We start from the raw sequence: 23,385 nt of genomic DNA, 5'->3' as shown, positions 1-23,385 counted from the left end.
GTTGTTGTGGCTTCTGTCACCGTTCCCCACGTCTTGTGCGCATGTGGGTGTGTGTGTGTCACTCCATCAATCCTCTCCCGGCTTTGTGAAACCAGATCTGCCTCGTCCATCTCAGAGGAGCGGAGCACAGACAGGCAGCCCATTAGGCCTCATGCTTTGCAGGTTGACCTTTGAACTCCGGCCCCCTGTTTGACCAAAAGGGGCTACGCAGCCATGCTCGGTCAGCATTTTGCTGGGTCATGGCAGGCTATCAGCAGCTATCTGCGTAACAGCCAATGAGCTGAGACTCCTCAAGGTCTACAAACATTAATGCCTTTTGTACAAACAGGCACAAACATGTGGCTGCAGACACCAACACATACACTCATGAGGAGCACAAACATCTTATTCATGATCCTCAGAAAAGATCAGGGAAAATTCTAAAGCTCTCAGCAGCCTGTAAGTCAGAGGAGACGGTATAAAGACTCTGCACTGAGGCTAACAGCAGTGCGTATGAGAGGGCATCAGACTCTCACGGCCCAGCCTGCTGGAAGTGATGGCCCTGCAGGATTTCTGTGAACCCTGAGTTCCTGCTCTCGCTCCCTGCCCGACAAACCCAAATCTCTGCCACAACATCCCTGATAGGAGGACTACTCCCACTGCCATGTTTGCTCAGCTGCGCTGGCTTTGTATCGGCGTATCGAACCCTCTTGTTCCTGCTCCCGAGCTGTTTTCTCCCACTTCTTCTGTTTGGTTTCTTTTCTCCCAGCAGTTTGTAGCCGTTTCTGTTCTCTGTTTGGCTTTAGCAGCATACGCCTGACGTTTTTCATGGGATTGACGCCAGGGAGGTCATGAGGTCGAGGTGAGACGGCTACCTGCGGAGGTCTCACATCTCCCTGCTGCGTAGTGTCACTGTGGTGTCAACATGTACAGTAGTCATGTAAACACCTCTCTGCTGTGCCCACTGCCTGAGCTTGGTCTGTGATCTCTCTTACTCTCTGCAGAACAGGACAAATCCAATCATGTACTTGCAAGTATTTCAGTAAATAGCTCTAATTTGGTTACCAGGCTTAAATGTAAACAACTTAATAGCTTGGGCCCGACATTTTTACACTGCCAGACTCATAAATCCAATTGAAGGTAATTCAAATTCATCAATGCGGACTGATGAATCAGCACCTCATTTGAAACCTCAGAATGTGCAGTTTAAGTTCATTTTGAGGTCCAGGGTTTGGAGGAATACGTGTATCTAACCTGCAAAGATCCGTAACCGTTTGCGCCTCGGAGGAGGCCCCAGCCCTGACACACCGGTGCACTCGTCTTCGTCATCGCAGTCGCCACTCTCGAATCCCTCCTCCCCCTCATCGCTCCAGTCGCCCGCATCACCTCCACGTGACCGGGCTCTCCAGCGCTTCCCGGGTACTGTCACCGTCTGTAGCAACTGTGGGGCAAACAGGAAGTGGTTAAAGGTAATGATGTTAAAAAGCACAACCACTCTCAGTCTCCTTGTGAGTGAAACTGAGGATGGAATGTGCCTGTGTGTATTACTGGTTTATCGAAGCTTTGAAAAATAAATACGGGGTTTCTCTTGGCCTGGGAATGTTCTGTATGATTATAAAAATATGAGGGGAATTCCAGACAAAATACATCTAAAAGTGTTGCTGTTTACAGACGGCTTACAGTCACCAGGCAGGAAAGCTTTTTGTTATCTGTGCCAGTTTTATTATTTTTGTCCCAACGTGATTTATTCAAAGGGCTGCTGCTTTCTGCCCATGTAATTTACTGGTAGAAAAAGAAACTGAGGGGTAAGCAGATTGGTGCGTTTGTGTTGTTACTGGCACACATCATTGTGACTGGTTGTCTCAGGCCTATAAGACCACATAACACACTCTGCCCAAGTGGAAATCAAGGTCTCTGGATCTAAAATTAAAAAAATTGCATGAACGACTGGGAAAAATGAATCCCAACATTTGTAACATTTCTAGTTTTAATCTAGTTGAGTCATGTGTGCCCCATTTCTTAACCAGCAACCAGACAAAAAAATATATAATAACAATAACTAAACAAAAACAGATAATTATACCAAGATGGCCGTAAACATAACAGCACAAGCCCACACAGCATCTTCTGTATGTTTCAGACACAAAGTGCACTCCTAGTTTCTTCATATTTTGCTTCCAAGGATCCAGACTTTCTTGTAATCTTTTAAAGAGGTCTTGAGCAATAGTTCTTCAAGCTTTCTGAAGGTTAACATTTTAGGCATGTTCTGCTTTTTCACTCATTTTCAGCCCAGTCCTTTTACCCAAACATTTTCAGAGGAATGTGTTTGTTTGTTGAAGCCACCAAGCATAAAAGGACATTTAACTCAAGGGATGGCTCAATAAATATTGTGTCTGCACATAGCAGACAACCTGAACTCATTTCAAATGTTATCTTTAGGGACTTTGCTACTAGCAGCCTGTCACAAAAGACACATGATTTGTTCCCATTTCTTTAGTTGCATCTATGAAAAATACCAAAGATAACACAGTTTCACAGACATAAAAGGTCTGGTGATTCCCGAAAGAGCTATTAGCTGAAAACATATCAGCATGGTGTGCAGTGTGTTCTTTAAAAGAATTAAGGAAACTGGACAAGTGGAGGACAAAATGAAGAAGTGTCAGGCCTAAAAAAACTATCTACAGCAGATGAACAGTATCTGAAAGTGATGTCCTTAAGAAAGAGGAAAAAATCCAGCAAAGACCTGAAACAGGACCTCAGAGATGCATCTGGACCATCAGCTGATCCATCTACTGTTCACTGAAGCCTCATCAGAAATGGTCTCCATGGAAGGGTGGCTGTCAAGAAGCCATTATCAAGGAAGGGAAAAGGGAGAAAAGGCTGAGCTATGCCAAATGACACGAGAAGTGGACTGAAAATCAGTGGCAACAGGTCTTATGGAGGCATGAATCATCCCCAGAACCCGGACCTCAACATTATTGAAGCAGTGTGGGATCATCTGACAGAGAACAGAACAAAAGGCAGCCGACATCCAAAGAAGAGCTTTGTGATGTCCTTCAAGAAGCCTGGAGAACTATTCCTGAAAACTGCTAAGTGTTAAAATGACAGAAAGCTTGTCTAAGAGAGTTTAGTCTGTGTTGGAGAATAAAGGTGCTCAGAGCAAACATTGACTTTCAAGCTTAAACACTGTATTTCTATTTCTCTTTGCATATGTTTCAATAAATCACTGCTTCTACTCCCTATTTTCTTGGCAATATATAAAGAAATGGAGGGTGGCTCAAGAGTTCCGCATAGTACCATATAATCTCAGTCCAGTTCAGGCTCAGTTGTAGAAGCAGCTGCTATTGAACTAAGATGTTTTCCCATGCAAATTACAGAGACTCATCATGTGTTATGCAACACATACCAGACGTGTTTGTTGAGCATAGTGGTAAACAAATCAACTGATAGATAATAAAAATGTCCAAGAGCTATAAAGCAAAGTCATTACCGATTTTTAAATTCTTCATATTTTGCAAAATTGTTAAAAAACAATTCAGTGAAAATTTAGGTTTTTTTTTAAAGATAAAAAAACTCAATTATGGTAGTTTTAGTTGTTATTGTGTTACTTAGGAACAACGCAGTATTTGAAAAAAAAAAAAGAAAGACAGAACATATGTCCTGTCTTGTAACCATGGGTGAAAAACATGTATGTGAGCCTGGAGACAGCCTGCACAGCCACACTCTGACCATCTTGCTGGCTCCAAAACATCGCACATGATTGAGAGCTCTGCCAAACTAACAGATGTGCTAAATTCCAGCCGCCTGCCCTCTGAGCGTCGTTTCATCTCACCGCACTGCCTCCTGCTTGTTTGTTTTTTACTCATTTCCTTCCTATCTGCATATGTCAGCATGCATTTTTGGTTGTTGTTCTTGGTTGTTTGTGGGAGAAAATTGAGTTCATATGGGCCTCGTCTCAGGTCAGCTGCGACGTGGGCTCAGACAGTGTATTTGTGTCTGTGTGCACCAGAAAAGCGGAGGTATAAAAACCCAGAGCTAATCACAGAATTACGTCAGTGAGAAGATAAACAACCCTATTCCCTTCGACCGCGTACACAAACTAGTCAATCTGAGTTTTACAAGTGACATAAACTCTAAAGTTTGGAGCGGGACACACATTACCTTGTTCCCAGCAAGGCTACCCAACAAATGTCCATTCACTTCCCAACATTGAGGCCATAGACGAATGATGACCACAACATTTCTAAAGGCCTGGCCACTTAGACCAATAAGGGATGGACAAACAGTAACTCTCAGACAGACTGCGCATCCATAAGAACTTTTCCACTCTAGTTTGAAGCCATATAGCAAAGCGCCACCTGCTGATAGAGCTGAGCTTTCCACAGTCCCACACGAAAATCTCCCAAAAAAATACTCTGCCCATGATAAATGGGAATTTAATGCACTGAAATGTGTGAGTCTGCATTCACCAGTCCCCCAAAGATTTACTGAGGTCCTGGAACTCCTTCTCATGGTCTGTATCTTGGCAACTTATTTTGACTCTGGGTGGGGAGGGCCGCCTCACAAACCTTGTTAAAAGGCAAATAGTGAAAGATGTGGCTCGGGGTATTTCAGAACAAAAGCTAAAAAAAAAAAAAAGGAATGAGGAGTGAGGGGAAAACCAGTGACAACAACTGCTGTGCCTTTTTCTAGCTTTTGGTGTGTGTGTGTGCACTGCCATGTGTAGCTCACCACCCTCAAACATACACACAAACTCACCTCAACACATAAACAGATTTGTCCTGTTCTGATTCATTCTAACAGCTCATGTTAGAAAATACACAGCTAAGAGTCACCAGCTGTGCAAGATTTTCAGCAAGGCGCTGCGTAATTAGACAAATCATTGCTTTAAGCTGAATTTCATCATGCTAACAATCTAACAATGACAGTTCTGACAAACTTATGATTAAAGAGTTTATTGATCAATGGTGTCTCCCATTTACTTTTGGTATTCAAAAAGTCACAACGAATAACATCACACAGTTGACCAAATTCAAGTATAGGGAGTGAAAAAAAAACTGTTAGCTGTTAGCAATATAGCTATATATTGCACATATATATATATGCTGTGATGGGGTTTGTCTGAGTCGGAAATTCCAACTTTTGTCAGCACTCCAGTTACACTTCCCACTTGCAAATTTGTAAATTCTAAGATTCAAGTTCAAATTCATCATCCACATTCAGCACGTTAGCCGGCTAACATTAGCTTGTCAGTGGTGAACACAGGTATTTAGTTTGAAAATGAAAGCAGTGGATAATATGCGATTTGAATCCACTCGAGGAGCAATATAACAATGTCAGTGGATTGCCACAGTAGTTTAACTTAATCTTGGTACAGTATATGAATATAGTTGCTAAAAATCTGTAGATAACGGCAGTCACTGAAGATTCACCGTTAGGGGACCGCTGAGATGTCAGTTCATCACACGTACTTAGTGGTGCTACCAGAAGCAATATCCCAGATACTTTTTATTTTCTTCTGGGGACCATGGGAAATTGTACCAATTTCAATAGCGATCCATAAATCAAGATAAAGTAGCATTCTGGTTTTAGACATACGTGAAAGTGAAATAGGATGAAGGACATTCTAACTATAAGTAAAAGCATATGAACAGATGATGAAAATAACGTGTGAAAATTTCATTTTTGAGAATGGAAAAAATATATTGGTTGTGGCCTTCATGAATTGTGCCTTACTCCACATGGGGTAGCATGGCAATACAACTCTCTGAGCCTCTGTGACAGGGTACTGTGGCTTCTGCCCGCTGGTTGTCTGCCTCTGCTACAGCTGCGGTAGGAGGGAGGGGTGGGATATATTTGTTTCAAAAGTGATGCTGCGCTTTTGGCATGACAGAGCCACTGCACAATCTGCCAAGAGCCTAAAAATTTACCACAAGAGGGAGAAACCTCAAGCAGCTCTGAACTGGAATCTTTTGCAATTAAAAAAAAAGGAAATAGGGAGGATACATATAAAATAGATATTAGGAGAAGAAATTTGGCGATCTCCCCTTTCCCAACTCTGACTTCTGCGCTTCAAGAGTTATATGGGGAGCTGGTTTGGAGAGACGGCAGGACACAGCGAACATGTAATCAGAACGACTACAGACATCCCACAGGCTACAGGGTTTACCTCCCTTTAACACAAAAGAGCAAGTCACACAGGGGAAACATGGGCTTAAAAGCTGCACACAAAGCCCAAACATGTGGCAGATTGCTCAGCACAGGCCAGCCCAGACAGAGACACAGAAACCACAAGTCTGTCACTGCCTCCAAACACATGACATGAACTTCACACAGGGTCACTGTTCAACACAACAGCTGCAACTCAGCCTCAGAGCTACTGTTGTACCTGCAACTCACTGGTCATTATTTCTGTTCTTTTACACAAACCAGCAATGAGAACCACTTCTGTTTACATTTGTCAGTCAGTCACTGGGAATTAAATGTATAAATGTAGATGTTGCTGATGTCAATGAACTGTCCAGGAAAAGGCAAAAGATGAGCAGTGAAGGCAGAAAGAACACAGAGAAAAAGGGCCTCCAGTCAGTGTTTGTGACTGGGATTGGGGCCTGTGTTACATCCTGCTTTCCGTGCAGAAGACTTGCCTGGACAAGCCTGCATGACTTGGCCCAGACGGAATCTGCTGCTCTGAATGTTTCTATCAATGCTTCAACTCATCTTGTCTACAAATCTAATCTACAAAACTTAAGCTCCCGAACAGTCTATTTACCATGCGGTCATAACAAAAGCCATAGTTTCCCCATCTGATGTTGATGGGTTCCATAAATGCTGGAGTTGAAGGCTTAAAATGCACACAGGCATCACGTGCTGTTTTTCCAGATAACATAGTGATGAAAAGCTGCTCTGATGCTGGGTTTCCAGTTATATACAACTTTAAAGCTGCTCTAATCCCAATAGATCGCAACCATGTGTATTATGAAAAGTGCTGCTCATTGATTTCAGTCCACAAAAAATTATCATTAGAGATGCAGAGCAGAGATTTTTGGTGTCTTTAATTCACGTGGACTTTAATTCACATAATGTGACTCGAAACGGTGGACAAACTTAACAAATCCCTTCTTGACCTGAACGACTTGTTGCTCACTGCAGTTGTGAGCAAACATACCAACAGCATGAAAGTGAGTGATAGTCAGTGGCTCGATATGTTCTTTAAAACCAACTTTTTTAAAATTTCAGAATCAGATCAAGAATTAGGATCTAGAAGTCAGTCTTTATTACAGCGCTTCCTTCCTTCCTTCCTTTAGTTGTATCTAAAAACCCTTGAGCAAGTTGCGCGGTATGCCCAGAGTGTGGATGGAGTGTCATGATTTTCATCTCCGCCAAAATTGTACCAATATCTGTATCTGCCTGTTATCAGAATCTGACAACTGGGCTGAAGCTGTGTGCCAGCCAGAGTTTTGGCGTGGCACCCATTTACTAAGTTAAACATTTGCCAGTCATCAAATCGAACTTGCATCAGCAGCAATAAACATTTGATCAGAGTTTCAGTGTGTGAGCAATTTATCACAGACACTAAAAGTATGTTATTACATGTTATGGTGATAACTTTCTTTTAGCTTTGGCAGCTGCATGGGATCAAAGAGGACTATTACCACCCGAAATAATTATATTCAAGGTGGCTGAGGTCCGAATAATAAACTCCAGGCTTCCAAATGATAGTCTATTAACCAGTGGGTGAAGCCATGGTGACATAATTTCCCTTTTATCTACAGTCTGTGGGGCAAGCACAGAAAGATTCAGTTATCAAATCAACGCAGTTGGATTTACATAGCCCCAAATCACAACAAACGTTATCTCAAGGCACGTCAAAGTTGAAGTCTTTAAATGTGCATGCTAATAATGCATCACTACATCATAAACACAGCAGATCAAAGCTGAACCAGTGCATTCACTAACCTTTGAAGCTTTTGTTTCTCTTACAAATGACTAACCCGTGGTTTTGTTTCTAACATTTAATGGCCTGATTGCCTGCATGTCTTTCCCCATTAGAATCCCTCTTTACTATATTTGAAATGTTACTTGGTGAGGACAATGGTGTTATTGCCGACAGAAACGGAATCTAGATCTTAGAAAATAAGGCTTCTGTTTTAATAAATTTGATTAACCTTTGATTTCAATGAGAGGTGATCAGTCTTTTTATATCATCGCATAACCGGCTAATACGAATGCGGTTTCCAGGTCCTGGTTTAAAACTAATAAACTACTGTATTGTACACTGCAGATCTAATTGTTGCTCTTTCCATGAGAGCTTCTGCTAAATCAAAAATGTCCAGCATCTTTTAAAGCAGTGTAGGAGCTAACGCTTGTGTCACCATGTTAGACAAACACCTCGCTTTTCAGCGCAGACTATTATTCTTGACAAATGAAGGAAATGGACTTTCCTTGCAACTAATCCCCACATGTCCTCTGAGAGCTGCTGTGCTTGTATCATGTTGGCAGATGTCCCTGTTTGTGGATCGGAGTCTGGAGAGTAAAGGCATGCGAGTGGAAATGACTGTGGCACATCACGGGAGAGATAGAGAGACAGACAGAGGAATGACAGGAGGCACTTTCCACATAGTGAGTCATGGAAGCTCCTCGGCATGCAGAGCGGTGTTTCGGTCGGCACAGCCTGCCCTGCATTCCCACCCGCTCTCCTTCACTCGTTACTCAATTTTTATTGAATCTGAAATCTAAAAGGGAGGGGGAGCTGTGCTGTCTCATTCTTGTCTATGTTTTTCTTCCTCGCTCTCTCGTCCTCTTCTATCTGTTCACAGTCGAGATTGTCATGCAACAGGAGCCCAGCCTCAGACAGTTACTGCAGACAAGATTAATTTCCTGAAGTTCAGTCGGAAACTAAAAAGAACAGCACTCAAGTCCTGCATTAAACTGGGCGTGTGTCCACTCCACCTTTCTGACTAAACCCATAAGTCTCTTTACAGATTTCTCTAGTTTGGATGGAATCCTGAATGTTCAGACGTTGTTGGCAGGGACTTTGTAGCTCTATATAATATTTTAGAGCAAATAAAAACTCATAAGCCTTTCACTTACATACTAAATAGATTGTTGCACTTCTTTTGAAAGAATGGAACACTGTACTTCAACACAGTGCGATCAGATCAAGGCGGTGCATGAATGCAGAGGGTTAACATATGTAATATAGCTGGTATGACAGCAATTTTCAGACTTTTTTTGAGGCTAACCAAATGAAAATCTTGACTTATGTCTGTGAATGTGCCTGATTGTCTGTTTGGGGTTTAATAGTTTAAGAAGTCCCCTTCCTGCAACAGCCTCTGGTTGCTAAATCACATTATGCTCCTCAAACAATCTCTTTTTGTCTGCTGCTCATCTGCTTTACACGTTATCGCCGTGGTTTCTAGAGTCATGAGCTGGTAAGAAACCCTCTATTTCAACATCAGCAGACGGTCACTGCACGTCCCATGATCACACCTAGCGGGACTCGGCGGATAAAGTTGGGGAGTGCTAACACTTTGACAAGTCCAGAGAGGAGCCGCAACGGCGCTGTGCCCCCCAGAGCACCGCAGTCCCAAACAAAAGGCAGGACGGGAACAGAGAGGTCTCTGACCCTCACGGGGAGACCCTCTCATGACCTAGCAGAGACAGGAAACAGGAAGTGTGACCCCTGACCTCTACAGGGGAGGGATCCTGCTATACACCAACATGTGACTTCGCTCAGAGATAACAAGCTTTGGATGTGTGGATCCGATCAGAGCGGCAGCAGGAAGACTCAGCTGTTCATATTCCTGCTCTCTGACAGCCAAAAAAAGCAAAGAATTGGCAAAAAAGAAATCAAATTAAGACGATGATAATAGGTTAACTCACGGGTAAGAAAAAAAAGTACCTTGTGCTGTTATTCATGGTTAGCAACGAAACATTCTGGCTTGTGCTGGAGGGTTTTTGTAAGCCGGCTGCGTGCTAATTACACCCAGTGGGGTGGTTGTGGTGTGAGAGTAAATGGGCAGAGTGGGCAAAGAGAAGAGAGCCCAGCGTGGGCCTCAGGCTTGACAGTGGAGGGGGCAAAGGAGAAGGGAGAGGTGGAGGTGTGGAGGACTGGATGGCAGTGGTAGAAGGCATGGTTGGGCCTCATTAGAAGTCAGACTAATTGGGAGGAAAAGGGCCCTCACATGCTCTGTCTGACCTCCCAGTCAGCAGGGGAGAAGGGGTGTGTGAGTATGTATGCGGAGAGGAGGGGGGGAGGTGTCTGTAAGTTGGATTTCTAAAGTCAAGGAACCATAACTCTCCCCATAGTTCCTCACATCCTACAGTTATCCTTAAGACAGATGTGTCCGGAAAACAAAAGGAAAACGTGTGTTGAGCTAACAGGGGTGCCAACAGAACTCATGCCCTGCAGCTCCTCAGAGGTTTACACCAGGTGTCACACTTCATTTAAAGAACACTCATGACTTATCCCCACTCACAAATATAGCAGAATAATGGCTCCTCTTCCTCTTCTGCTTCCAGAGCAGTTGTACTTCACACACATAAAATCCAGGACAGGGGCCCTAAGGGGGTATATTAAATAACGCTTCAAAACCCCTCAATAAATAACATCAAACGGAGGTAAGGCTCTTTGACTGGAGTGAGCGTAATGACTAGGTTAGCAAGTGTAAGTTTACAAAACAGCAGGCCTGGTCTGACACCCATGGTGTCTATTAGTCTGATTGTAAGCACACCCTGTAGGAAGAGGCCACCGCATGCTGGTCTTGTCATGAAGCAGCTTTCACTTCATCTCTACTGTAATAAGAAGATACAGATCGCAGTATTTATTCCTACAACTGTATGTGCAGCTGAATTGCGGCTTTATTTTAGAGCCATTTGTGTGCCTATATATCACTGCTGTACATGAGCTTTATAATGAATCATCTGTACATAACCCTACTGTATGCGTACAAAAGATTGATTACTGCAAGTGCGTGCATGAAAAACTGCTGTAGCTTAAGCATGTGTGATTTACAAGTACGTATATGTATATAAATATATATTATATCGAAGACTGCATTCTGTGCGAGCTCACACAAGGTGTTGGGCGCATGCTGCCCGGGCTCTGGTCGCTCGGAGGAAGTGAGACTGCGTGATGGAATTTGTGGCGCTCGGGATCTGGTTTATTTTCCACCCTGGATTCCTGTCCTACCTGCTGGATTTTCCCAGGTTCTGGCTTCAATTAGTCTGGGAAGCTGCGAGGAGAAGGAGGGGTGGGGTCTGTTGGGTTTAGGCGAGGAGGGAAGGGCGACAGCACTGGAGTCTGTCACACACAACTCAGCACAGCTGGGGAGATGGAAAGAGAGGCGTCAAACTTGCAGGGATGGTGAATGATGGAAGTAAAAGCTGAAAGAGTGGAATGAGTAAAAGTAAAAGCTCTGGCTTGCAATGTGAAGATGTTTGTCACTCTGCTGAAACAGATTCATAAAAATCTTCTGCAAAGATGTAAGTCACACGCATGGCATTTCATGTGGGGTTCTCCAAAGAGTGTCATATAGCCAAGACGGGGCTGTCAGATTAATCCCAAGAGGGCTGACCTTCCAAATGGCAAACTTATCTGACAAATGAAAAGCTCTGTAATCAAAGGCCAATCACATAATTGCTCTGTTCTGCCACTAACTCAACCATCTCCTGCTAGATTAGTTGCTCGGAGGAGAAACCTAATACTCTGAGAAGTTAAACAGATGTTCAGAAAAACAAACTAATCCCATCAGAGCAAGAGCACATCTTCAAAATAATATGTTCTAATTTAAGCAGGGCTGATTCCACATATGTCTCTCCACACAGGAACTCACAGGGCCACTTCAGACATAACCAAAGCATCGATGCAGACTCACGTTCATGCTCAACTTCTCAGCAAGAAAACAGCAAGGCCAGTCAGTCTGGCATAAAAAGATAGCTGACGACAGGACGGTTTACACTTTCCTTTATCAGCTTCAACATTTAGCATATACAAGTCACAACACAGAGACAGGACCTCACACAGGAATCTGTGTAACAAATTCCTGTGGCCGTGTGGGAGATGGCCTGTGGGCAACATCGTTTTGTTGCACAAGTGTCCATGGCTCCTCAGTCGGGCAGCATTTAAAATTCCAAGAGGAGAAGCATTAACCAAAGGAGAAAGCCATTTCTCTTCATCCAATTTATAATGTGCAGCTCACTATAAGCTTGGCTAAGGCTCAGTTATGACATCAGCTGCTTCAGGCGTGAGAAAACGTTGTTTTACAAGCTGAGGCGGCCGTCTCTGAGTATTTTTTTTTTTCCTTGTGGTGTTTAGTTTAGTCTTGAAGAGGCACAAAGGCTGGGGTCTCCCTGCCAGACTGTCTGTGTATATGCTGATACTCTGATCAACACTGACAACGTGAGAAATGACACATTTCCGTTGCATAGTTGCATTTCACAGGGCCATCGTCACGGAGCACTTAGGAGTGGAGGAATGAACATCACGGGGATTAAAGTTGGAAGGAAGTAGATCCTTTGGAGGGGTCCCACTTTCCCCTCAACGTTTGAGAGTGTAGCCCTGTGTTTTACGACACAGCCTCACATACTGTGGTCTGGAGCTGAATTGTGGTTTGAAAGTGGGTCAGTCCAAGCTGGAAGAACCACTGATTACGTACACTGTTTCAGCCAAAAGGGGGAATAATGCTCATTCAAATGGAAAACGTGTGCACGATAAAAGAGCCCCAGAGGGCCTGTGAAGAGCTGTATGTGAGTGACCCGTGCCCTGAATATATAGCTGAATGCAGATAAAGAACAATAATCTACACATTGTTTAACCTGCAGCTCAGAATATTCTGCACAGGATGATCAATCACTTACACAGCGTCCTGAGACTAAAAATGAGACTACGGCAGTTATTAATCAGCACGGCAATCTCCAGGAACTATCTAACCTCTGGCTTGTTCTTCTTCATGTTGAATAAAAAAAAGGCAGGTGAAAGTAATTATCTGTGAGCTGTGGCCTCCTCTCTCACATCAAATGGTTAATTAGTCCATTTGCTTTTATCCCTGATTCATCCAGGACTGGTGGTCTTTCAACTGGGAGGGAGGCGGAGACCTTGTAAAACTGCTTTTAACTAAACATCACTTTCTCTGTTGCCCTTACAGGGATGTTTACAATATGCAAGCTGAGAGCAGACAGGGCCGTGAAATACTGTGGACAGTCAATAAACACTCAGCAGGAATATAAAGCATGTTCAGGATTTTGCCCCGCTGCTGACACGTGACATCATGTTTTCCTCTTGGCAGATTAAGACTGGTGACAAATTAAAGGAAAAAAGAGCACCAAGTGTCGGGCTTTGGTGTGCACCGTTGTATTGATTGCACACATCTGTGGAACTCTGCCGGGGGGATGGAACACCATTCTTCCTTAAGATGATTCTTAATGTGGTGTTTTGATGATGTGTGGTGGAGGGAAATGTCAACACAAATTTCAAAATCTCTTTGGGATGAGATCTGGGGACTGTGAAGGCTACGATTGGTGCATCACAGTTAAGACTGAAACGTCCGAATTAGTTTCGGTGAAATTTGGTTTCCTGAAGAATAATCCTACTGAACAATTATTTTTAAAATATTAAAAGCAGATTAAATGCATCCACAGGACAGAGAGTTGTCACAGGCTGACAACATTAAAGACACTCTGCTGCGTCGTACACTCTCTGTGGGAGATCAACATGCATGTGAGCATGGCCAAAGTCACTGCTTAGATGTTGTCTTTAAGTTACTTGAATGGTGAATTTGTTATTATAAGGATTATAAAATTGGGATTTTATTAGGACAGAGCGACAGTCTGGAGGTGCTTTTAGTGAGTGCAAACTGGCACGTAGTCTTAATGGGCTGATTTCCAATAAAAATTTCTGATGCATTTAGCCGTCTGACAGTAAAATGTGTGAATGAGAGCAGCTTTACTGAGAATTAAGGTTCAAGGTGTTTTATTTGTCATTTCAACACGTTAAGATGAGATGGAACAAAATTTGTTTCCCTGGTCCCGGAGCAGCCCAAATGTACAAAAGTATAGAATAAATTAGAACTAGTAAGTAAGTTTAAATAAAATTAAAAGAGAATGACACCATTTTTAACCATTAAAAAAGACTCTCTGGAACATGTACAGAGCACACCCTGGAATAATGATGATTGGTTTTGGAAATATTAGCGTTTTCTGATTTCTGCACAAATTGAAAAAAAAAGAAAAAAGAAAAAGCACAGCAAAGAGCAATAAACTGTTTTACTGCACATGAAATATGCAACCAGGTGCAACCATTCCTTTGTCAGATGTTAATCCAGCATATTGAAGCCTAGATCTTACGAGAAGTTGGGCAGAAATGTGTTGGACTCCGCTGTATGGCCTTCAGATACGAGACAGAAAGCTCCCTAAAAACATATGCGTTCGTGTAAACACATTCTGAACCCCCATAAACTTCCACATGTATACGACGTCATCAGGGCAGTGGGAGCCAATTAGAAAAGAGAATTGGGTTACTGAGAACATCTGATTTGAGTGAGTTCATGTTTCTAAGGGATTGTCTGGATGTCTGTAGAACAATGAGCTCAGTCATTTCACCAAACTGCATTTTCTTGCAGAATCTCATCAAAAGCCTATCAGGAACCTGATCCACACAGTAAACAGTTTCCACTGCAGGAGCTCTGCTTGTAATCATGCAGACACAACAGTTTGTACCAGTTAATGCAGGCCATTTTGAGCGAGTTATTACATTAAAGAGAGCGTGTGGATGTGTGCCTGTATTTTTAAGATTAAAGGATGATTCTGGTCTATCACTGCTTAGGTTTGATTGTTGTCATTTTTGCCCATCATTCCTGCTGTTGATCACTGTACAACACTGCAACAAAAGAAGGGAGAAAGAGCAGGAAAGAGGCGTAGCCAGCTGAGCATGCTGATACTGTAACATCGTAGTTAACATCTTGGTTCAATTTCTGCTTAGTTTTGTTTGCTTGCAGTTTTAATGTAGAATGAGTGATTATTAATGACATTCACAAACCTTTTCTGGGATTAAATGAAGTGGTTTTGACAATCTGGCAACGCACGCGTCCTGTTTTTAACCCCCACTGGGTCACAAAAAATACTCCGGTGAGTACAATGCATTCATAACTGACAGAAAAGATGACCAGAACGATGAAGAAAAACAAAGACCAATGTTTTAAGGTTGGAACCATCTTTTATCCTCTTTCAGCCAAGAGGCCCCTGCGCTGGGTCTGTCTGTATTTGTTATAAAAACACAACTTACACAATTTCTGGAAGGTTTCCAGTCGTGGCCCAGTTTTACTTTGACCAAAATGGATGTAGCATGAGCTGTGCTTCACTTCTGTTCCAACACATTTGCTAGACTGACAGCAGAGAAGCAGGTTCAATAAGATTTATTGTCTACTCACTGTGACAAGAATGTTATTCACTCTCCATTTTACAACTTTCGCTGACGTTTTTCAATCCTCTAATACTAAATATGCATTTCAGAATTATTTTTTTTTTCCCCCATCTCTCTAATGCCTCTTATCCACAGACCCCTGGAGTGTTCCGTTCGGCCTTAGAGTTGTGGAGCTCTTACTGGCTGAATTACAGGGTGTTTCTAATGTGGAAGTTTGAAAAACCAGCCTTGGGCTTAAGGGGCTCAAACTTGCATGAAACCTTAAGAGCCAGATTTTGGAAAAATATTCATGGGGCCTTTTGAAGAGAGCAGGGGGCATCTAACACATATACATGAGGTAATACAACAACAGTAAATGAGAAAATTACAGCGTCTCACCCTACTACCCTCTGTATGTTCCCTTGAGGGTCTCTAGCTGTCAGAGGGGAGTGGAGGAGGGCCCTTAGATCTCCCAGGTTGTTTAAACAGGTCAGAGGGATTATAATCCACTGAGACGGGTCTGCAGCACTCAAAAAATATGTGTGTGTGTATGTGAAGGTAAGGGAGTGTAGGTGGCCAGCTGGAAGTGCTGACAACTACAAATGCAAGCACCTCAAACCAGGAAGCACTGGCTGATGTGTGGGCTGATACATCTATCTACAGCAGCTGATTTGAACCGGAAAGCATCTTTGCACTCAGGCAGAACCCTCCAAAGACGGTTTCCATGGCAATGAAAGTGGAAAAAATGTCAGAATATCATTCAATCTCAAAAGAAGAAAATAACAATCAGAGAGGGGGTCCTCTACTGGTTACCATGCTGGGGAATGTGTTTCTGAGTATTGATGAAACACCAATTAGATGCTATTCTGGGTTCAGTTTCATTTGAAAAATCATCACCTTGAGTACAAGTGATACAAGGCAGAGAAAGATGCACCACAGCGGACAAAAAAATAAAATATATAGACATTTTCGTGTCACATCCACACATGTCCTGTGCTGCTCCCACAGGAGCTGAGAGCGAGACCGGCAGCAGCCTCAGAATCAATGTCCAATTGTGAGCCAAGAGGTAGAACTAATGGGAAGGCAAACCCTCATACCTCCTCTGAGGAGAGGGTGATGTAGGTGGACAGAGAAATTGCTTATTTAAAGGTCTGCACTCACTGTAATAGAAATGCAAGAACTCACCGGAACAAAGCGACGGGCGGCACAAGCACAGACTAAAGCGACAGACATCACAGCTCACCTGATTGATGTGTTTGAGCTTATCGATGATCTGGCTGATGACCGGTTCAGGAGGCTTGTTGCTTTTGGACTCTGAGCCTGGATGCAGGCGCTTCAGGCTAGGCCCAGGGAACCTGAAAGAAAAAGAGAAGAAGAAAAAAAGACATTTTGTGATAAAGTTCCCAAGGTGGTGAATGTTACTGAGGAATGTAGTGACTGTTGAAAGGTCAGTGTGAGCTATATGAGTGAAGACATGAGTGACCACTGCTCTATCCCTGCAAACACGGCGTTTATCACCATCTAGTGTCGATAAAATGAATGACAGGTATTCCTGTCATATTTCAGGGCTGGATAGTCGAGTTGAAACTGAACTCTAATCAAATGACAAACTCTTTCCCATATTAAACACTTCATTACATCCATCAGACTAAAAAGAAGTTAGAATTTCTCCAACAGCTGATGTTTTTTTATTCACAAAAGACAATGAGACTGCATATATCTCTCATGTGCAGATAAATAGGTCATTTATTGTGCTCAACATATTTCAGTATCAGCCTTCTTAAGAAATGAGCGTGATTATAAAACAGTCTATGCATATAAATTTCCCAGCAGGAGGCAACATCCACAAATGTGTTTAGTCATTATGCAAAGTTTCGCTGGTAATTCATTTCATGCACATTATTAACCTTTCAATTAGCGACATTTTAATCATCTGTTTTAATGAGAAAGCATTAGCAGAGAAGTATTTTTGTCCTGTCGTAGCTTTGAACGTATATTTAGGTAGAACCAGCACACAGGCAAGCGCATACAAGCCTTCATGTGTGACCGAGGAAACATTGCTCTGTTGACCCTTGTGGAGGAGGAGCTGGTGTGTCTGAAAGGTAGATTCCCCTCCAGTCTTTCATGTCGAGACTTTCCTGCAGGTGACTCTTCAGTTCTAGCAGGGTCAGGATTTAACCCCTTCCCACCAGCATCCCAGCTCCGAGGAAAAGACAAACTTGTGCCACGAGCCTGAGACGAGCATCTTTACGTTAACTGGTGCAGTGGCCATGAGGAGCAGAACATGGCAACATTGGAGAAAGCATAACTAAGGAAGGAAAATGGACAAAACACAGCTTTTTTTTTGGGAAAGATAACAAAAGAAAATGCCAACAAAACGACAAAGCCAATAACACAATATTGCAAGACATGAAGAAAAATACATACATGTTGTCAACTTTGTTGTGCTGCTGAAATATTTCCATGTTTTCTCTGTTGTTGTAAGATTTTGCAGTTTAATTTCTTGCTTCATGGTTTTGTGTGTGTGTGTTTTAACTTGTCGCGTGTTTTGCACCTCAGAGCCACCATAAACCAGTGTCGGGACTGGCAACATATCTCTCCCCGGCGTCGCGGTGACATGAGCGATGGTGAGGGTCGTGGCGTAAATGTCATCTCCTCTATTGTTGTAAAAGATTGAAAAGATGAAGGACCAACAGGCCTGAGTGGGCGATTTGATTCTCAGAGAAAAGGTTGGTAAGAGAGAAAAGGGCCTTGATGAAAAATATATGTGCATGTGTGTGTGCACTGTAGCTGTGCAAAGGATGAGGTCATACTCTGCTCGGATCTCTGAGACACTGCCTTCAGTTTTAATACACACTGACTCCCACATGAACACAAATGACAGCTCCATTCATCAGTCTTTCCCTCTCTACAAAGTCAGAATTTTCATTAAACTCAAATTACATTTCCCCAGTTATTTATTCTTCTTATTAGCTATGATCTCATCCCCTCTCAGCTCCTAATTATCACATTAATAATGGAAAGCCATGTGATCAATTTAGCAAAGGAAAAGAGGAAATATGGGTCGAGGAGGGAGGATTAAGGAAGGCAGACTGAGGATAAGGAGCCGTGGCAGGCTAGTATTTCATGTGATAAATGCCAGGGAGATAATTCCACCTCAATATAATTTGGCATACATGACACTTTTCCACTGCTGATAGTCTCAGTTGTCAGCTTTCAGTTTGTTATCCAAACTAATCCGTGTTATTATTCGGTGCTAACCAAGGTTGATTGGATGGGTAAACTTATGATAACCTAATTTAATCAAACACCAATTACCATGCTATTAGGGCCAGACTGACTGAGGCCACTGCCTCCCACACCAGAACAAACAATAGATAAGGAAAACATGGTGTGCAGGTAATGGAGTCTGGTCCTTTGATGGACCACATCACCAGTCCAAAACATACCGACAGGCGCAGAGGTCAGTGTATGTGATGTGTTAACCGTGTGGCCGTTAACTTACACTGAGACTTCTTGAAAATATCTACTGGGTTGTTCATGTGAACCATCATCTTGATTTTGATCAGGAACAACCCAGTGGCCTTTCAGCCCATTGGTTACTCTGATCCAGAGTAACCAGTTACAGACGTAACTGCAATTATTTACATGATAAATAACACAACTGCTTTATACTGGACATGCTAAAGTCATCACTGTGACCATGGTAGAAAGCAGGCATTGATTAATTGATGAATAATAACACTATAGTGATAATGACTGAACAACAACCCTGATGTGGAGATTATGGCATGATAGCAGACTTACAGAGCTACCGACCATGTCTCTGTGTGTTGGTTTGTGTGTGTATTTGTAGATGTAGGGATATGGGAGATATAGGGAAGTTTCACGGTGTACAGATATATGTATACATATTCACATATATTTCTCCTATCATGTAACAGATCAGGAAATGCGTGACAATTAGCACATATTGACATATAATATTGCATTTGCATTTTTCCTAAAGTGGAAATCAACTGAGGAAGTTTCATAGTGATACTGTATTAACTAAAAACTTTTCCAGATCCACCTTTAAGTGTCATAACCTCCCTCAAAATAATACAACCTCAAATTAGAAAAAAAAAAGCTGAGATTCCTACATTTACTTTGACTGATATTTAGTTGCAGTAAGTATGAACCCAATATAATTCATGTTTGGTCTCGCCAACTTAATTTCATATGTTGATATACATCACTTTCTACATTTCACGCCTGCAACAACAACGAGCCATTGTAATCATTAAACAACGGAAGCAATTTTAAAGAATTGAAACATGTAAATGTCAAGGGCATGAGCCTAAGCTAGACACCCATAATGTCCAGTCCCTCAGACAACACTTCATTAAAAACTATCATCCATCAGTAACTGATAAAAACCCATGGGCGATGGATTACAGTGGAAAACCTTTGGCATCTGGGATGGACCATCCCACAGTGGAAACATGTGTTCAAGATCTTTTTTTGGAGGAAATGGACACCAAAGACAAAAATAACCACCTGGACTGTTATCAGCAGGTCCAGAAGCAGGCTCTGTGATGGTATGTGGTTGTATCAGTACTCTTGGCAAAGCTCACTTAAACCTCTGTGAGGATGATTAATGCAGTAATGTAGGTTAAGATTTTAGAGCAACATATTCTGCCTTATAGATCACATCTTTTTCATAGATGTGTAAAAAACCCACATCCTGCGCAGATTACAAAGAGACGACTAAGAGGATACAGGTACAGGTGATGGAGTAGCTTGCCTGCAGACCTTACCTGCCCCCGACGGAGATTGTGTGGAGAATTTTGAAACAATAAATGTAACAACAGTGAAACCGTACTCCTCCTCACTTAAAGGCTTGTTTGCAGGAAGAGTGAGACAAAATAACCAGTCACCAGTTGGTATCCTCAATATCTGAATGTCCTTTAAAGGGATTTTTTTTTAAAGTGGGTTTTGTGTGCAATACATTGCAGTCAATCTCTTACCTACAGTAGACAGCTGTAAGGGTGAGCTCAATCTGTAGGATAACAGTTTCCTGACAGGAGAGGTACGGATAAAAGCTTCTAAGAACAGGCCTGTCAAAAAAGTACATTTTTCGCCACGTAAAACAGCTCAAACCTCAGAAGTTTTATAGTTTCGAGCAAACACTGTATTGTGAATTTCACACTGTTGCCGCTGCAACACACAGTTATGCGGAATGGATCCGCGGTCCACGTTGCGACTTGGTGTTGTTCCAAAGCATAGTATAAAAAATCCACGAAATATAAAAGCTCTTTCTTGAATCATGATGAGAGATTTTTTTTTTAGAGTTAAAAATGTTGCTTTAGTGTAACTTTTAGCACTTAGCTCGCCCCTCGGGAAAACCTGCTTTGTCAAACTAAGAGCACTCCGACTGCCGTCTGCTGCAGGTAAGACACAGACTACTCATAGATACTTAAAAAAAGACAACCTAAAACATAAGCACCCATACAAAATATCCCTTGAAGTGTTATGAGAAGACATGGCAACACCCCACATGATGTGTATTGGTGTACGCGTGCATGACAGAGAAAGAAAAGACACATGAAGAGGTGTTTTAAGAATGTGTGTGTGATTGACTGAACGTGGCTAGTAGTGGAAAGAGCTCTGAGTGGTTGCGATGACTGGAAAAGTGCTTTATAAATGCAGTCCATTTGTTTAAAAGCGGCACTGGTGAGAGAGGGGAACTTTGCGGGAAACGAGTGGAGTAATGACATGAAGCAAATGGTCGGGCCAGCTGGGAATCAAACCAACAACATGCTCCTCAAGTGGGGTTCACCCTACCTGCTCAACTATAGGATCGCCCCATGAAAGATAAAACTATAAGCACCCCAACTTAAATGCTCACTTTTGACACCTGATCTTGTCTTTTATCACTTAATCTCACACCCATGAGTTTCCACTGTCATTAGATCCAAAGCGGGGATGGAAGTGTTCTGGGCTGATATCGCATCTGTCACAGATATCAGTGTGATGCTCTTTGATGTGGTGAGAAGTGTTTCTCCTCTGATCTCGGTTCCAGGTGGGATGGTAAATACGTCTGATAAAAAGCTCCTCATTTAGCTCCAAAGATCACTCCTCACGTATCGAACACAGTCAGTACCCGACTCCTCCTGAGCTTATCCTTCCCACCCACCCGATCTAAATTTATCAGCATGAGACAATACATTCAGCGAATGCCACGTCTGGCTTTGGAGACGGTCCTATCAGTGGAGATAATGGGAAGATGATCCAGAACAAATCCCAGAGTGAAAATGTACCCCTTGTGAATTCGCTGGCTAATGGCCTCGCAGATGACACGGAGAATTGCTTGCCGCAGGACATTGTAATCTCTCTATCATTTTGTTTTCTTTCCTGCCTCCCTGCACCTTCCTATCGCACTGTTTGGTCCAGCTTGTAATCGTCCCCTCAGGACAGCTTTGCCCTCTTGCCAACCTGACGTCTCCTCCTCAGATAGAAACGGTCACTGTGACAAATTCTTTTCCAGCAGTTTGAGAAGAGCTCTAAACTTATTCTCAGACCTCCTTGGGAACAAGAGGCTGAATATCAACCTGCAGATTCCCATCTGAAATTTGTAGCTCTCAAGCGATTTGACTGCCACACATAATTTACAAGACAATCCAGTCTAAATAAGAAAAGGAATGATATCTGCAACTTTCTAAGCTGAACTAAGAAGCTGGGCGAGCTGACAGTGGAAACAAAGAAGCTCTGCTAAGTGAAGCCACAGGACAGGGCTGAAGTGAAATATTGTGAAAACCAAATGTGGTTCTGCCGGATGAGGGAAGAGAAAACGATCGAAAAGGCAATTAACTACCCGAGAAGAGGGTGTAAGAGTGCCTGACATTAATAACATCCCACCGAGCCAAAGTCAAGATTTACATTCACACTCAGTGGGAGGGGGGCTGGGGGGGCAGAAGCGCATGAGCTCTGCTCGAATTTACCCTTCAAGTCACCTACACTGTTAGATGTGTTCCTGGGGTGTTGGGAAATAAAGAATCAAAATGATCATGAACATCAGAAAGCAATAAACCGAATCAAGACAGCGGGCAGTGGATCATCCTCTGGTAGCATACAGGGATTGGGATGTGTTTTATAGCTGCATATCCAAACAAACGAGACACCCATTTACCTGTCTGTCATCTCCTGCCCGTTCCAGCAGAGGGAGTGGTTCGCTGGAGCAGGCTCGCGACTGCACAACGCCTCCCCGAGACCGCTGTAGAAGGAGCTGAAGCCTCTCAGGTCGGTTATGAACTCTCTGAGGTAAGTGAAAAGAGGACATGTTGAACAGAGGAAGAGACAGAGAATAACATGATCCTGTAGAAGGAGAGGAAGGGAGAAATAAAGGGGGAGAATTCAGCTTGATAACAGTGAGAGCAAGTCAATTAGATCCCCCAGGAGAGGGAGAGATTAAAAGAGGCCAGAATAAGCAGTGTCTCTGTTCCTAATTGACAATAATCTGGCCATTGTGCTGCTAAAGCCAACAGCCATGCTGAGCAATTATTACACAGCTCATTTAAGCCTCAAGTGGAGAATAGACTGTCACAAGGAAACAGGAGGGGATCTGTCCACAATGTCTGGGATAATGTTTGTGTGTCAGACATATATTGCCTTTATAGCACACTGGAGGGGAAGTAGTCTCATTCTGGAGTCCTGTCTCTGATATCCTCACCTGCGGAGGCCCGCCAAAGTCTCATCAGTGTCTGAAGGCTGAGCCCCGCGGGCTGCAGAGGAGGCGGGAGGCTGATGAGGAGGGGGGGACTCAACGGAGCGAGAGGCCCGCGGAGGAGAGTGTCCACACATCCCGCTCACCTGCAGAGAAGAGAGGAGAGACACTGAGTGAGTGAATTCAGATCCCCCAGCTTCCTCGCCCCTCTTCTGTTTAATTTCCCAGCTTCAGGTCCCAAACCTGTTTTTTTCAAACTCTTAATAAAAGTGATACAGTGAACTGCAAGAACCTGTCAACGCTG

General features: G+C 43.0%; 1 protein-coding gene across 1 annotated transcript in view; it reads right to left on the bottom strand.

The window, feature by feature from the left end:
* The window catches only part of gpc3 (glypican 3), a 182,277-nt gene that overhangs the window by 14,907 nt on the left and 143,985 nt on the right, over positions 1–23,385 (bottom strand). Inside the window, exons 4-7 of the mRNA XM_072396197.1 lie at positions 23,088–23,227; positions 22,548–22,673; positions 16,620–16,731; positions 1,234–1,420 (exon numbers count right to left, since the gene is read on the bottom strand). Coding sequence (XP_072252298.1) covers positions 1,234–1,420; positions 16,620–16,731; positions 22,548–22,673; positions 23,088–23,227 — 565 coding nt within the window. The remainder of the gene's footprint in view (positions 1–1,233; positions 1,421–16,619; positions 16,732–22,547; positions 22,674–23,087; positions 23,228–23,385) is intronic.

The sequence above is a fragment of the Leuresthes tenuis genome, unplaced genomic scaffold (assembly GCF_036924035.1).
Source record: "Leuresthes tenuis unplaced genomic scaffold, fLeuTen1.0.hap1 SCAF_11, whole genome shotgun sequence".
Lineage (NCBI taxonomy): Eukaryota > Metazoa > Chordata > Actinopteri > Atheriniformes > Atherinopsidae > Leuresthes > Leuresthes tenuis.
The sequence above is the reverse complement of the archived record's forward strand: the minus strand, read 5'-3'. Positions and strand labels throughout refer to the sequence as shown.